Here is a 15,480-nt window from a genome sequence, read left to right as displayed (position 1 = left end):
CTGCATGGACCAGATTGTCAATATCTGACCAGGAGCGCAAACACACTGCATTTGGTCTTTGCTAATATGGGAAAGCACTGCACAACCCTAGTATAATGTCCTCTGATAAGGTCAGACCAGAAAATGGACTCCTTCGAAATAAAACCCAGAATTCCAGCTAATCCTGGATTGTTCTAGATCTACTCTAAAGTCAATTTCCTACTGTTAAGTGAAAACCCATCTAGATTTCAAACCCCTGTAGACCCTGAGAACACTGCTTCTTACATGGAAATGTTCACAGAAACCCTATACAAGCATGTTAATAGTTGCAAATAGGCATCTGTCCGCAGCTGGAATAAGTATAAAACTACTCAAGAAAAAAAGAAAAAACAAGCCACCATGGTGGAATCACAACATCAGTAGGCTGTATCACAGAATGAAGAAAATCAGGACAAAAATTAGGAAACATAGCACATAGCAAGATAAAAACACTATCCTCAAATTAAACAAACAAGTCAGAGGATAAGTAAAGTTTCTAAAGCCAAATTTCAGGTAAATTTGGCCTCTCAAGCCAAGGACAACAATAAGGCATTCTTTATCTATGTCCACAACGTCAAAGACAAAACATAATTGTGTGCAGAGCTCATTGTTAATGGAGCCACCTATACTGAGCCAGAAGATATAGCTAACCAACTGGCATACAAATTCTTCTCTAACTTTACCCCTCCATTCTAAAGACTTAAACCTTGCCTGCGGTATAAGCATAACCCAGTGAAGAGACAGGTATTTATCCCAGAGGCTACCCCTTCTCTGGAACAGGCTCCCCATCCATGTGAAGCAGAGTTCTTCCCTAACCTAATTCAAGTTCAACCCTAGTTTGGCACCCATGTCTCTAATGGACACAGGCAGCCTGTAAATGTTTTGTCTCCCAGGCCCCTGCTTACAATGTTTCCTCTCCCAATCCCCCTGCTTACACTTACCAAGGGAACCAGAACTTGTCAGAGATTTGGGGTGCATGGCTAGGCTTAAAAAGGTCCCAGTGGTCAACAGCATAGTACACACCTATGAACATATGATTTATGATAAGCTACTCATTCAATCCTACTGAAGTTTTCATTTATACACACAGTAATAGCATCAAACAATCATGCTGCTACATTTGAACTATGGATGTTACCACAGAATTGGTAGTACAGAACAAAACGTAATGTGGCAGACTGCAGGTATAACCTGACAATAGAGTCACATGTCAGCCTGCAGTATGGCTACCTGTCCGTGGATGACTCAATATTTAAACCTGCACACTGTGAAGCAGGTGTACTCATCCTGTACCTCATTATGCTCTGTATCCTCCTCCTGTGCAGCTGCAACATCTCTGCTCTTTCTTCTGGTGCTGAGGAGAGAGGATCAGGAGTGTCTGACATCTGTGAGTACCAAACACTGGTAGGATGTATGTATGTGTAGGTGAGAAAGATGTTACTTAGAGTACATCTGTGCTGCTGCGGCTGTAACCTTGGCCTCCCACCAGCTGTGCAGTTACTGGTCTAAAAGTGTGGAAGGCACTGAAACTTTGCACTGCTTGGGTACTCTCTGCCACTTTAAACCATGTCTTGGTAACTGCACAGATGTCTGTATACTCAAGTGTGACGAGGGCAAGTAGTTGTTTTTTTTTTATTTATACTCCTGGCATTGAGCAGTAGCATCTTGAGGTTCAGTTGAGTTGATTTTGCTACATCAATAGGTTTGTCATTTTGACATTGCGTAAAAAAATGCAGTATATGTGTGGATAAAGTTTTAGCCAGTATTCAAAACCATAGAGGGCAAAGGTGCACACGATCCCTGGCAAAGCAATGTGATCCGTTAACCATGTCCTCCTTGCTGACAGATATTGTATCTCCTTAGAATGACACCAGAAAGACAACCAGATGTAGAAATCAATCATGCTTTGCTCATATTTTGGCATCATATTCCGTGATGATAATATGCTGCTCGGTGCTAGCCTCATACCAGCCTGAGACACATAGTCTGAAATCTCCATAATGCCACTCTTCATATAGTCCAGGATGGTGGATCTTGGATCATTTACATCTACATGGACTATGATGGAATTATACTTGTACCTGTGACATAATGACTTGATTGCATTAGTGAGTTGGTGGATCTTGGCTTCAGATAAGCAATCAATGGTTATCTTCTCCTTGTCCGAGGTCTGTCAGTAAATCTTACAATGGAGTCCCGTATGATGAGAGTCCTGGTAAGTGTGTTTGCTTGGCTTTGGGGTTTAGTGGTTAAGGCTCTACTGAGAGTGACAGTATGTGTGGTGTTAGGTGTTGTTTTTACTGAGTGCCTTTGGGCTTGCTGAGACATAGCTTCAACAATGACTGGTCTTGGCAATCTTTTTTTTGTTTAGGAAGATTGCCTTTAAGTGCCTCAGCATACATTAGTGTACATGTATGCTGTGTGTGTGTGTGCTGTGTGAGGTGAGTGTTGCGTGAGTGGTTTCAACAACGTGATGTGCACTTGTATGCAAGAGTTTAGCCTCCAGTGTCATTGTATATGTAAACCTCTCATATACTGTGTTTGTTTCTTTAAGGATTAACTGGCTGTCATCAAATATGAGACATTTGCTCATTGTCTCAAGGTGCCTGTATCCACCAAGCTGGCTAGAGAGAAGTTAGGAAATTGCATATTCGTGCTGTCCAGTCCTATGATTTGTGAGCTACAAAAGGGTAGTGTATTGGGGTTAGAAGGCTATTAAGGGTGCTTTGTTGGTACAGACTAATATGGCTGCTGTATGAGGCAGGCTGTGTTAAACAGTACTAAATTCTACAAACTTTAATCTTTACACAATACTGAACTCTACTAAATCTGAAGGTATTACCACTAAAAGCCCAACTAGCTGCCCTAAACTTGTTGGCACAAAGTATTTGCTTATGGACTGCTCTATGGAGAAGAATCTAACACCTCCCATTTATGTGCTTGAATCCTACAGCAATGATCATAATTTTCATACATACACATTTATGATGAGTTATCTTACAACTGCATCTTTCCTAGGTTCTAAAAATCACATTACAGCTTGAGAGATGTGAGTGAATTAGTATGTTTTCGCTAGAAATGTGTAAAATCCAGTAAAGATCTTGACTGGAGAAGTGCTTTTTAAGTATTTTATTTACTTTAATAAAACAAAATTATTTTGTTTATAGATATACATGCATTTCCTAATGCACTAATTTTATCTAACAGCCATCAAATACTTTGACGTTGTCACAATTATATAGAAAATTGTCCTCCAACAATGTAACTGCTACATCAAATGTTCTTATCCCAGTCTCGCATTCCCCCATATAAGTGATACTGTAATGTATTAATCCCACATCCCTTCATTTTAATCTCTTTACTGCTTGATTGCTCAATTAATTTCCCTCCAGTTCTGCTCTTTCCTTCCTGTCTATTCTACTCATGTACTGCACCAGAACCTCACTCCAACTACCTTTATGCAAGCCCTGTCCATCTTATTATCCAGTACCAGGTCATTCCTTGTTCTCATACTTCTCTTACCATTTATAAGGAGTCCAGTTACTGGCTTAACATCATTCAGCACATTCCATTATGTTGACAATTGAATGATCTAAAGATATAGTCTCTGTGGCTCAACAAAAGTCTGGAAGGAGAGGCTACCAAATGCAGGTTCCTCTAGCATAACTCTTAAGAAGTAGATCTGGTTTTCTAGGATTTGGCTGAATGTTGCACCTCTAATTATACCCGTGGGCTGGAAAAAAATCCTGAATGGTCAAACAACTTGGTATTGGTTCAAATTTCACCACTTACTTTTGCTAGAGGCAAGAGTCACTACTGGCAAGCATACCCCTGAATGTCAAAGTGGAAAAAATCTGGACAATGGAAAAGGAATTCTTATCCATCTGCTGGAGTTTAGATTCTTCCTTCATGGCATCATCTTCCCTATAAAACCTTACTAGACACTGTTAAAGAGAGTTTATAGTTTTATACTTCTAGCACCTAAAAGAAAAACATATTACCCTAAAATAGTGCTGAATAGTTAACGTTTGCACAAACAATCAACCCTTTCATTTGTTTTGCCCTAATATACAAACTAAACCACTATCCTCCACTTGCATGGAAACTAGTAACTAAGGATACCGCCGCATTTCTGAGGCCAGTGCTGCAAGTTTACTTAGAATAATCAGAAAGAGATTAATGAAAAGTGATTCTTTCTCAGATCAAGCTCCTGCTACAATAGAGAGTTGATTATCTGAACGCCGATTATCCGAAACATCTGTTATCGGAACCAGCCTTCCAAAGTTTTCAGGTAGGAAAAATCATAAAATCTGAATATGTAAACATTATACATATTCACCTAAGCATGTTTTTTGAGCTTGTAGCCAGCTCATGTGTGAAAAATATCCTTTACTGTCCACTGGAATTGCTGAATTGTTAAAAAGTGTCTCCCAGGTCCCTGCTTGTAAATGTTTCATCTCCCAAGCCCCTGCTTATCAAAGGTACCAGAACTTGTTATAGATTTTGGATGCATGGCTGTCACTATAGGTTGACAATTCAGGTTGTTAGCACGAAGGATGTCTGATATTCACAGCATGTCCAGCCCTTAACACAAAACAGCAAATGTGCCTTAGGGTCAGGCTCTTGCCCTGGAACATGGAGAACTGTTGGCCAAAGCTTAACGGTCAATGGGGACAGGCCAAAAGAAAGAGGCAGATAAGCAAAGAATGGCCATCCAAGTATCATACCATAGCCAGTAATCCAACTATTATTTAAACAAACGAGCATCATTACAGTCAGTGTAGCAACACCAAACTGGCCAATTCAGTGATGACAAAAGTATTTTATAGTTCAGAGTAATACCGTGCAGTTAAAATAATATTATTTTACAAGTCTTTGTTCCTTTTGCATTTGTTTTAGTGATACATTTTGCTAAACAAGAAGAAAAATGAAGTGTAATTATGGTTTGACAATAAAAATAAAGACAACTAAAAATGAGTAAAATTTTTACTTGGCTGGAAACAGAAAAGAGCAGTGCAATACTTATGTGAGAGAAGCTGTCTTATATACCCATGCAAGGGAAAATACTGCCCCATTCCCCATTGTAATCATTGCTGAAGTAAAGTAAAAGGGATATTGCCTTTATGTCACAAATTCATATAGCACTATTTTCAATGATATATATTTCACCAATTTTGTGTTAGTAAATTCCACTTCTATGAAAAAAATCATACTTTTCTTAACAAGGTCAGTTTAACAATTTCTCAATCTCATAATCTGTATAAATACTTTTAACAGAATGTCCCCTGTTCCTTTATGTTATTTATTATGTACACAGAGGCATATAGTAGGGTTGTCTGTGAGACCTTTAGCTGGGTTTAGCTTTCAGAATTATGCAGATGAAAGCATTTCATTCTGCTGTAAAATATGCTTCACTCTCTTGAAATGGTTGTGCCTGACTTTTGTAAATCATGCAGATTGTGAAGAAATGTGTACCCTGTAATTTGCTGACATAGCTGCACTTTGCAATTCCTGTAGTTCAGCTTCTGTTTTACGCTGAATGAAAAGATGTTCAGGTTGCAGTTAGTTCCCTACGTGATTTAGCTCAAATAGCATTTAAGCTAGAAGTTAAACATATTTTTCCAAAGTGCATGGCCCCTGTATAGCTCATGATGGAAGTCAAGAGACATGAAACTCAAAGAAAGTAAAACATTTTAGGAATTATTGAGTGAGCACTTCAATAACTGGTTACCTTGAGTGAGTAAGATTTTGGCCTGTGGTAGAGAAGGAAGCAGTCTCTCACGTGATAACAAAACAAGGCAACTTAATTCATATTTAAATGGTCACAAGCAAAGCATCCTACCAGTACATCACCAAATAATGCTTTCTGTTGTAAAATGGGGGCCGAATAATGTTTATAATGTGTAAAATATGAACTGATGGTTCTGCCTCTGCAGAACGAAAACTGTTAGGATGCTTTGCTTGTGGCCATTGTAGTGTATGTACACATATACTTCCAACTAAAGAGTTTTCTAGTAGTAATACATCTAGGGCTTATGACATCAAATGCTTTGGAAACTGTAGCAGCAATTGGATTGTGTATCTAGCTACTTGTTCTTCTTTTTATGTAGGACAAACTTCAAGACCATTTAGACATAGAATAAGTGAACACTTAAGCAATATTAGGAATAAAAGGGTCTCAAACGCATTGTATAAACACACTCTTACACATAAAACTGCCAAATTTTCTTTTGTGATTATAGACAAAATCGTAGTGAATAGATCATGTAAAGCTGGATGGCACAATATTTTGAACCAAAAAGAGTTGGGTTGGATTATCAGGTTAGGTGCTTTATTCAGACCTGGACTTAATGAACTAAGCTGAACTGATTTTTGATAATATAATAAATAGAATGGGTCAGTTTGGTACATCATGTCAGTTACATTATTCTAACCTGACTTGAATGAGTTAATCTAATTATTTTTGAACCAATCAGTGTTGTACTGTCATCAAGCTTGTTGTCTTGAAATATATATATATAAAGATGTGAGTATTTAGTCGTTTTGTAAATTGTTTTTGCTGCACTGAAGAAGGCTAATTTTTAGCCGAAAACGGTTTGCTTCATCCTTTGTGGGCTTTATTGATATGCCACAATAAATTGAATCTATTTTATGCTATATTTCCATGTGCTGGATTATTTCTAGATTTTGGAGTATCTTGGTCCAATCCGTGCACTTTGGCCTCCCTGCGGGTTCTTGGTTTCTTCCATTAGGCTTATAGATGTCCTCGGACAGATAGCCTAGTACTTGCCTATGAACCTAAGTGCTTGTTAAAATCAGTTTTGTTTGTTTCTATCAGTGTTTATTTATTTGTATACTACTAGATTTACTTTTTTCTTTCTTTGTGGAAAGAACAACAAAAGATGGAATAACTCCTATTTAAAATTAATTGCATTACTAAACCTCGGATTTGTTTACATTTGGTTTCAAACATCCTATTGCATGCAGAAAGCATTTGTTACTGGATGACAATATGGAAAACCATACAATAACTGGTCTACAACATAAAGATTCATATTTGAGTATGATTATAATTTATTAAACAACGACCCCCCCATTAATATTCAAAAATGTGCATGCTGATTGGTCAGCGTGCACGTTGTAAATCAGAGTTATAGTAATGGAAAAAGGTCCGGTCGCCCGGACTTTTTCCATTACTATAACTCGTTTTTTACAGCAACGGAGAGCGCAAGATCTCCGTTGCTTCACACTGTCTCACTATGTTAAACTCCTTTAACATAGCGAGACAGTCTGTAAAAAGCAACGGAGATCTTGCATTCTCCGTTGCTTTTTTCAAAACTGTCTCGCTATGTTAAATGGGTTTAACATACAGAGACAGCTTTAAAAAAAGCAACAGAGATTCTCCGTTGCTTTTTTTAAAGCTGTCTCACTATGTTAAACCCATTTAACATGGCAAAACAGTTTGTAAAAAGCAACAGAGATCTTGCTTTCTCAGTTGCTTTTGCCCACAGCTCTGATGTACTGCGTAGGCATACGCATGCGCAGTACATCAGAACTGCCGCAGAAAACCAGACAGCTGTGGAAGGGCAGAAAGGAGGCATTATACAATGCCATTATTTAAGAAAAGTAATTATTTTTTTTCTTAAATAATGTCATTGTATAATAGCAATAACCAACTTCTGGGTGTGGGTAATGCTGGATTTACCCACGGTTGGCTTTGTTTGGCCATTCGGGCTTCGCCCTCGTGACCAAACCACACCAACCGTGGGTAAATCCAGCATTACCCACACCCAGGCATGGGTTATTGCTATATTAGTTCATATCAATGGCAAGGTAATGGTCTCTTTTTTTCACATGGTGCTGGTGCTATATGGTGTGATTAATGGAAAGTTTAGACCTCCAGCTTGTTATGGCTCAAAAACAGATGGCTGCTTTATAAAACCTAAATGCAACAAGTTAATTTTGCTGAAATATTCATTATGGAAAAGAGAGTGTCCTCAAAGTGTGTACTCGTGTACTAATGCTATTGGCATATGAATGTATTCCTATAAACAAGACCTAGCTTACCCACTGATATCAGTGATAGGTGAGTCAAATCTGCCTACCTGCTACTAAAAAAATAAATAGTAATTAGAGGGGTGTCACAGTATGTGTGGAAGGAATTATATACTTATCACTTTAGAGTTTTGTTCTGTAAAAATGAACTATCTAGTGAATAGAAATTCATTTCACAAGCAGTAATCAAAATATGTCAATAATTACAGATCAAATGCAACTCGGAATCATGGTTTATACTCTGATGAATCAGTTTGTCCTTTCTTTTCCCATGCAGCTGCTGGCTGCAGTTCTTATGGTATCAGCCACTGTAGATGACCTTTTCAAACATACTGCCCCACATGGCTTCATTTACATTTGGGTAGTTGAAGACAGCGTCCTAAATGGTGACCTGTCACTTTCATCTCCAGGGAACAACTAGAACCAGATGATTTGAATGCCAGGCTGCTAAGTGATAAATGGAGCAGAAATAGGCATTGGCTGTAGGGTATATTTCAGCTATTTAGACTCCAGCGTCTCTCAGCAGGTACTCATGTCAACCAGAGAGAAAACTGCCTATTTAGTGAGCATGGTTTTCTTAGCCAATAAAAACAAAAGCAGTAGACCACATCATTAATTAAAAATGCACACATTTGTGACGTAAAGAACTTACATGCTTAGTTCATCTAAAAGGTATATTTTAACATTACAAAATCCCGTGTAATAATTTCTATCTTGCATGTAATTGTGATGCACTATTTCTAGATATGTTTTCATATTTTGTGATATTATTTCCTATATTATAGAATTAAATGTACTCTTTCCCTTCTAAGAAATGTCTAATTAAAATTAAAAGCATTTTTGTGAAAGCTGCATAGTATTTCATATTTCTGCAAACCAGAAAATATGACTGATAATAATAATAATAATATGTTTGTTTTGAGAAGTCCTGTTATATGAAAAATACAACAAAATGATTTCCATTATAAATACATGCAATTGAATTCCTCAATTTATTTATGCAAAATATAAATATACAACTGTCATATAAAAATGTAAGATGGTATGACTTATCTTCTATGTATGCAATGAAATATTTGTAGACTAAAAGTCCTTACTATGTATTAAATAGCTGCTGTTAGTGTTGCTAAAGTGGATAAACTCCTAGTCTGTTAAAATTCAGAAATACCATGTTGTATTTGTGCTGGAAACATAAACAGTAATTGAGTCTAGAATTTAATTTGCTGTTTGTCTTCATGTCCTAGGTTCCTGTATTGAAGCCCACAGATCTGATGGTTGAAGTTAGTCCCAGGAGAATATTTGCCAATGCTCACACCTATCATATCAACTCCATCTCTGTTAACAGTGACTGTGAGACATATATGTCAGCAGATGACCTCAGGATTAACCTCTGGCACTTAGCCATCACAGACAGGAGTTTCAGTATCCTTTGCTCTAATTGGTCATTATAGCAATGAGGCTCTGTCTTTAAAGGCAATCCAGGTAATGACCTTCTGTTTTAATTTGAACATATGATGTCTTTCAGATGCATCTTTTTTTTTTCTTGTGAGCAAAATGTCTTACTGCAAATTGCTAACTGGAGAAAATATACAGCTGAGGGTTATTTTGAGCATGTTTTCCCTAAATCCTTTATGTACAAGCACAACAATAAACTACATGTTCTTTTTTCCCCATCACTAATTCTCAATTCTGCATTTCTTTTCACTATGTTTTTTCAGCTCTATTAAAAGACTAATGAACAGAAAAAAGTAAATTAGAAACAGATTTATGCCAGTCCTTTTTGATGATTGTTTCTCTGTAAATATGTTTAATATATTAGCAAATGTAGAAAAGGAATTTGGAAAGTGAGAGGATGCCTGAGGAATGGAGAAAAAGAGTTTTGGTACCAATTTTTAAGAATACGGGTGATGTGCAGAGCTGTAGTAACTACAGAGGGATTAAATTGATCAGTCACAGCATGAAGTTATGGGAAAGAGTAGTGGAACTAGGTTAAGAAGGGACGTGATGATTAGTGATCAGCAGTATGGTTTCATGTCGGGAAAGAGCACTACAGATGCGATGTTTGCTCTGAGGGTGTTGATGGAGAAGTACAGAGAATGTCAGAAGGAGTTGCATTGTGTCTTTGTGGATTTAGAGAAAGCATATGACAGGGTGCCTAGAGAGGAGTTGTGGTATTGTATGAGGAAGTCAGGAGTGTCAGAGAAGTATGTAAGAGTGGTACAGGATATGTACGAGGGTAGTGTGACAGCGGTGAGGTCTGCTGTGGGAGTGACAGATGCGTTTAAGGTGGAGGTGGGGTTACATCAAGGATCAGCTCTGAGCCCTTTCTTATTTGCAATGGTGATGGACAGGTTGACAGACGAGATCAGACAGGAGTCCCCGTGGACTATAATGTTTGCAGATGACATTGTGATCTATAGTGAGAGTAGGGAACTGGTGGAGGAGACCCTGGATAGATGGAGATATGCTCTAGAGAGAAGAGGAATGAAGGTCAGCAGGACTAAGACAGAATATATGTGTGTGAATGAGAGGGAGGATAGAGGAATTGTAAGGATGCAAGGAGTAGAGGTGGCAAAGGTGGATGAGTTTAAATACTTGGGGTCAATAGTTCAGAGTAACGGTGAGTGTGGAAGAGAGGTGAAGAAGAGTACAGGCAGGATGGAGTGGGTGGAGAAGAGTTTCAGGAGTGATTTGTGACAGACTAGTACCTGTAAGAGTGAAAGGGAAGGTCTACAAGAGGGTAGTGAGACCAGCTATGTTATATGGGTTGGAGACAGTGGCATTGACAAAAAGACAGGAGTTTGAGCTGGATGTGGCAGAGTTAAAGATGTTAAGATTTGCACTGGGTGTGACGAGGGTGGACAGTATTAGGAATAAGTATATTAGAGGGACAGCCCAGGTTGGAAGGATTGGAGACAAAGCCAGAGTGGCAAGATTACGTTGGTTTGGACATGTGCTGAGGAGGGATGCAGAGTATATTGGGAAAAAAGATGCTAAAGATGAAGCTACTAGGTAACAGGAAAAGAGGAAGGCCTAAGATAAGGTTTATGGATGTGGTGAGAGAGGACATGCAGGTGGTTGGTGTGACAGAGCAAGATGCAGAGGACAGGAAGAAATGGAAACAAGTGATCTGCTGTGGTGACCTCTAATGGGAGCAGCCGAAAGAAGATGATGATGAGAAAAGGAATATGCATTTATTTAGTATTTTGTCTTCTGCCATTAGTGACATATTATCAAACATATTTTCAAATATGAAAAAAGAACACAATCTGCCAGGTAAAGCACTCTTATTCAAAAGTCAGAGTCATGTACAAAAAGAAAATAAAGAGTGCACCATCAGCTGAAATACGAACTTGTCAGCAAATAACTCCAATTAGCAGTCTATTGAGAAAGGTTTCGTTTATTCCAAATAAACAGGTTTTTATATTTTCAAATATAATGGAAGCACAGTCTCAGTTTATGTCACAATTACAGTATTATTTATTTTAAGTGCATGAGGATGCCATTTTCAAGCTCAGCATCGTAGAGCAACTTCTATGGTAGTAGGCAGTATGTTGGACAAGTAGTTAGTACAAGACAAACAGCATTGGCTGTACATTGAGGAGGACTACATAATCACTTCAGTGGAGAACTGATAACACAACTGTGTGACTCTGCAACTGTGCACCTGATCATATATGTGATATTATTTGTTTATTAATTTATTTGCTGTGTTTCTCTGCTTGCTTGTTTTTTGTTATTTCCAGCTTTCATTCATCTGGCAAGACTTAAGTATATGTATAATTTTGTTTAAAAAAGGGTGTAAGCATCATGTTTGTATACAACAGGCTGGTAATGGTAAGAGAGAATATCTTGGGTCTGGAAATGACCACTGAGCTGTGTGATTCATCATCAGCTTTACTATACAGTTCCACCGGATAAAAGGTGAAACAAGATTTGCTGAGGGTAGAATGACAAACTAACGTAGTATTTCAGAAAAGCTCTAACACATAGGCATGAAGATGAGTGGATAAAAAACAGCCTATGCCATGCCATTCCAGATGCAAAAATCTTGAAAATAAAACAAATATACATTGCAGAAAGAATGTACTAACACTGTTATTCTTAAAACAGAAATCAGAAAAAAAAATATTGAAAAATATACAGCATTAGGAAATATCAGGATACAAAAAAAAACAAAGAGCAAATAATAATAATAATTATAAAAGTATAGGTCAATACTATTAAAAAATGTGGACATTGACTAGACAGTCCAATCAGCATGTCCATCGAAAATTGTGCTGTACTAATACAAAAACTTCTAGACACTTATTATTCAGCAGCCAGACAGTCTATTGGAATATACCGGAAAACACCATTTCTAAACGATTTTATGAAAAGTAGAGCAAAATCTGAGAAAAATCAGGAATGTTCTGCAAAAGTCTGGACATTTGAGAGGAATGGTTACCTGTACAACCATCGATCATGCTATCAGTAACCATAACTTTCAACTGTTCACATTTTGCAAAGCATCCCTAATTTCCCTCATATTTTTGCACTGTAACTCATATATATATATTTTTTGTAGGGTACTGAGAATGCCTTTTCAGTCAATAATACCAGATATTACACTTTCATACGTCCTACTTTTTTATGTAAAAAGACATATAGAGAAAGAGGGGGAGAGGACCAGTTACAGATATGCTCTCATGTCTGTAGCTTCCCTTACCTACACTGATGCATCATGACATGCATATGCAGTACATCAGATTGCAATGGAGGAGGTAGTTGCAATGGAGGAGGTAGAAGAACATTAAAGTCCCACCTTACACTCACATTATGTAAGAAAGGTAAGAGATTTATTTTTTAGTAAATGTCATTATATAATAAGCATACTCCACAACTGGGTGTGAGTATCATATGATTTACTCATGGTTGGCTTTGTGTTATCACTCAGGCTTTGTCCTTGTGATCAAACCGCAGAAAATGTTGGTAAATCCTGTCATACCTACACCCAGGCCAAGGGGCTAGAAAACCAACAGACAGAATAGCCAGCTTAGTTAAAATGGAAGAGAAAACCTGTATCGATATCTATGCGACCAAACAAAGATTTAGGAAGGGAGAATAAAGATGAATAATATAAATTTGGCAGAGAAGGTGTGAAAAGGTAGAGGCTAATAAAATACTTCTACCCAATATTCCAAAAGGAAGAGAAAATCCGTGCATTAAATATAGTTAGTAGAAGTTCCCAGGATAAGGAGTTGTCAGACACTTGTAACAAAGGAAAGAGTCTACCAAGAACTGATCAAACTAAAGATGTGCAAATAAATTAGATGTTATGGAATCCCCTCTAAAATTATTCATGAACAGAGGGGAGCTGGCAATATCATTGACTATACTATACTGTAAATACACCCCACATTCACACGCAAGTCATGTATGAGTCTTAAGCAGGTAAAAAGAGGATAAACAAAGTTCTACATCAATATTGTCTCCGTATCACATAGCGATAAAGTCCTTACTGCCCCCAAGGTTACCCGCTGTAGATTAGTAACATGGCCACTGTAGGGGCCACAAAGGGAGGATGGGAGTGAGTAGATAACATCAGCTTACTCATCTTGGGACAGGAAAGCAGCCTAGGCTGACTGCATAAAGCAATGTTATGTTGGGCACCATGCTGCATTAGCAGTGGAAATCTTGGCTGTTTACATGCTGAGAAGCATGCATGCATGTACCTCCCAAAATCAGAGATTGCTAAGCTCACAAGGCTGATGAAGAGTGATGGGAGTTAGGGCACACCCCTGCAGTGGTATAAGATTGCACCTGCATCCTCAATTGACTCACTGGTCCCAGATGTGAATTAATTTGATTCCAGGAAGGCTAAGACTGGTCTAGTTGAACCAATGAATAAAGTGCTGGGGGCACCTGATGGTCAGCTTTAGTGAGGGGGAAAAATAGAAAAGGAACACTGAAGGAAAAAAATCAAGACTAGCTAGAAGCCACTGAGCAGAAGGAAATAAGGTTTCATAACTGGAAGTTCTTGTTACACATATCGGAAATACTCCCTTATCTGGGTATCCAAAGAATTAGACTGAAAAGAGCTGTGGACATGGCTTATTTGGACCGTTACAATGCATCTGTTATTCCCACACTGGAGGTTATTGAACAAATAGGAATGATATGGAGCCAGTGCTGGAATGACACTGTAGGAACAGTTGGCTACATAACTGGACATGGAGGTTCATATGTGGAATTCACTCAGATAAAATGATCCTTATCACTGAAGGGATACTGAGCCATACTTACACCATACATGCATTACCATCCCTTCCTGCTGCTCTTGTCAATTGTCTAAGCCACTAATCAAACCCAGATTGGCTAGGTCATAGTTAGAGCTTTGTCCCTCTGCTCTAAGGGATTAGCTAGGAAGAATTTATCATTCATCTGAATATGGAAAAACAAAACCCATCATAGGTAAAACAACCTTCTGTGTAAAATATGTAGTTCAGAAGCATCACTATGGCAAATAGATAGAAGAGAGGCAACTCAAAGGAGGATAACAAAGATGTTACGTGGAATGGAAAACTGAGTGGAAGCACATCTCAGAACTAGCTTTACGCCCCATCATTCAGTCTGTGTAGATTGGTGCATCTAATTAAAAAACTTAACAGAACAGATAAAAAAAACTCTGGCAGACATAGTTTAGCTGACTAGATCCTTGTATTTATGCAAAGCAATACTGCGGCAGTGACCATAAAGGTGGAAACCATCAATGACCATCTACCTAAATTTGCTGTTTAACATTAGAGAAAGATCCAAAAATTGAAAGAGATTTAATGCTAGTATAAAGGAACACAGAAATGTAGGCAGTTACTAGACAAGCAGTCAGTGAAGCTTTTAAATTCTTAAATCTTAAATACCCTTAAAAAATGATGCCGAGCCCTTGAACACCATTAAACAAAAATTCACTAATGTCAGTACTCATCTGCTATGCCTAGGAAGGCCACACCGTAATTGTTTGATACTGCAAGGCTCACTGCAAGCTCTAGAATAGTCAGACTGCTTGAGAACAATGTGACTTACATTGACCGAGCCCTTGATTGCTGTTTCCTGAAGTATTATTTCCTTTTCTCCAAAGTATGGCAATCTCGGACCTGGTATATATAATCCCAGAGAACACTGGGGGCTTGCTTTCCACATTGGTTGGGTGAGGGCGTTGGGGGACTGGTTTAGCATTTGATGATCTCCTACATTTTTGTAGTTTTTTCTTTAGTAATTCCTGGGCTGATACTAAGAGTATTGGAGCTACAATTAGAGCCATACATAGAATAAAAAGGTAGTCAAGCTAATGTGTCAGGGTGACTGAGGGTTTTAAGACTTTTGATTATATTAATTAGAAATCCCAGTGTCTTTCCTAGTTGGATATTT

At 38.0% G+C, this 15,480-nt stretch overlaps 1 protein-coding gene across 1 annotated transcript in view; it reads left to right on the top strand.

Annotated features, from left to right (window-relative positions):
- The window catches only part of LOC122794315 (serine/threonine-protein phosphatase 2A 55 kDa regulatory subunit B gamma isoform), a 1,556,815-nt gene that overhangs the window by 851,090 nt on the left and 690,245 nt on the right, over positions 1-15,480 (top strand). Inside the window, exon 5 of the mRNA XM_044062611.1 lies at positions 9,318-9,495. Within this exon, the coding sequence (XP_043918546.1) occupies positions 9,318-9,495 (178 nt within the window). The remainder of the gene's footprint in view (positions 1-9,317; positions 9,496-15,480) is intronic.

This window comes from Protopterus annectens, chromosome 2.part1 (assembly GCF_019279795.1).
Source record: "Protopterus annectens isolate FY-2018-M chromosome 2.part1, PAN1.0, whole genome shotgun sequence".
In the NCBI taxonomy this organism is placed as follows: domain Eukaryota; kingdom Metazoa; phylum Chordata; order Ceratodontiformes; family Protopteridae; genus Protopterus; species Protopterus annectens.
This window is presented reverse-complemented; position numbering and strand designations above follow the sequence as displayed.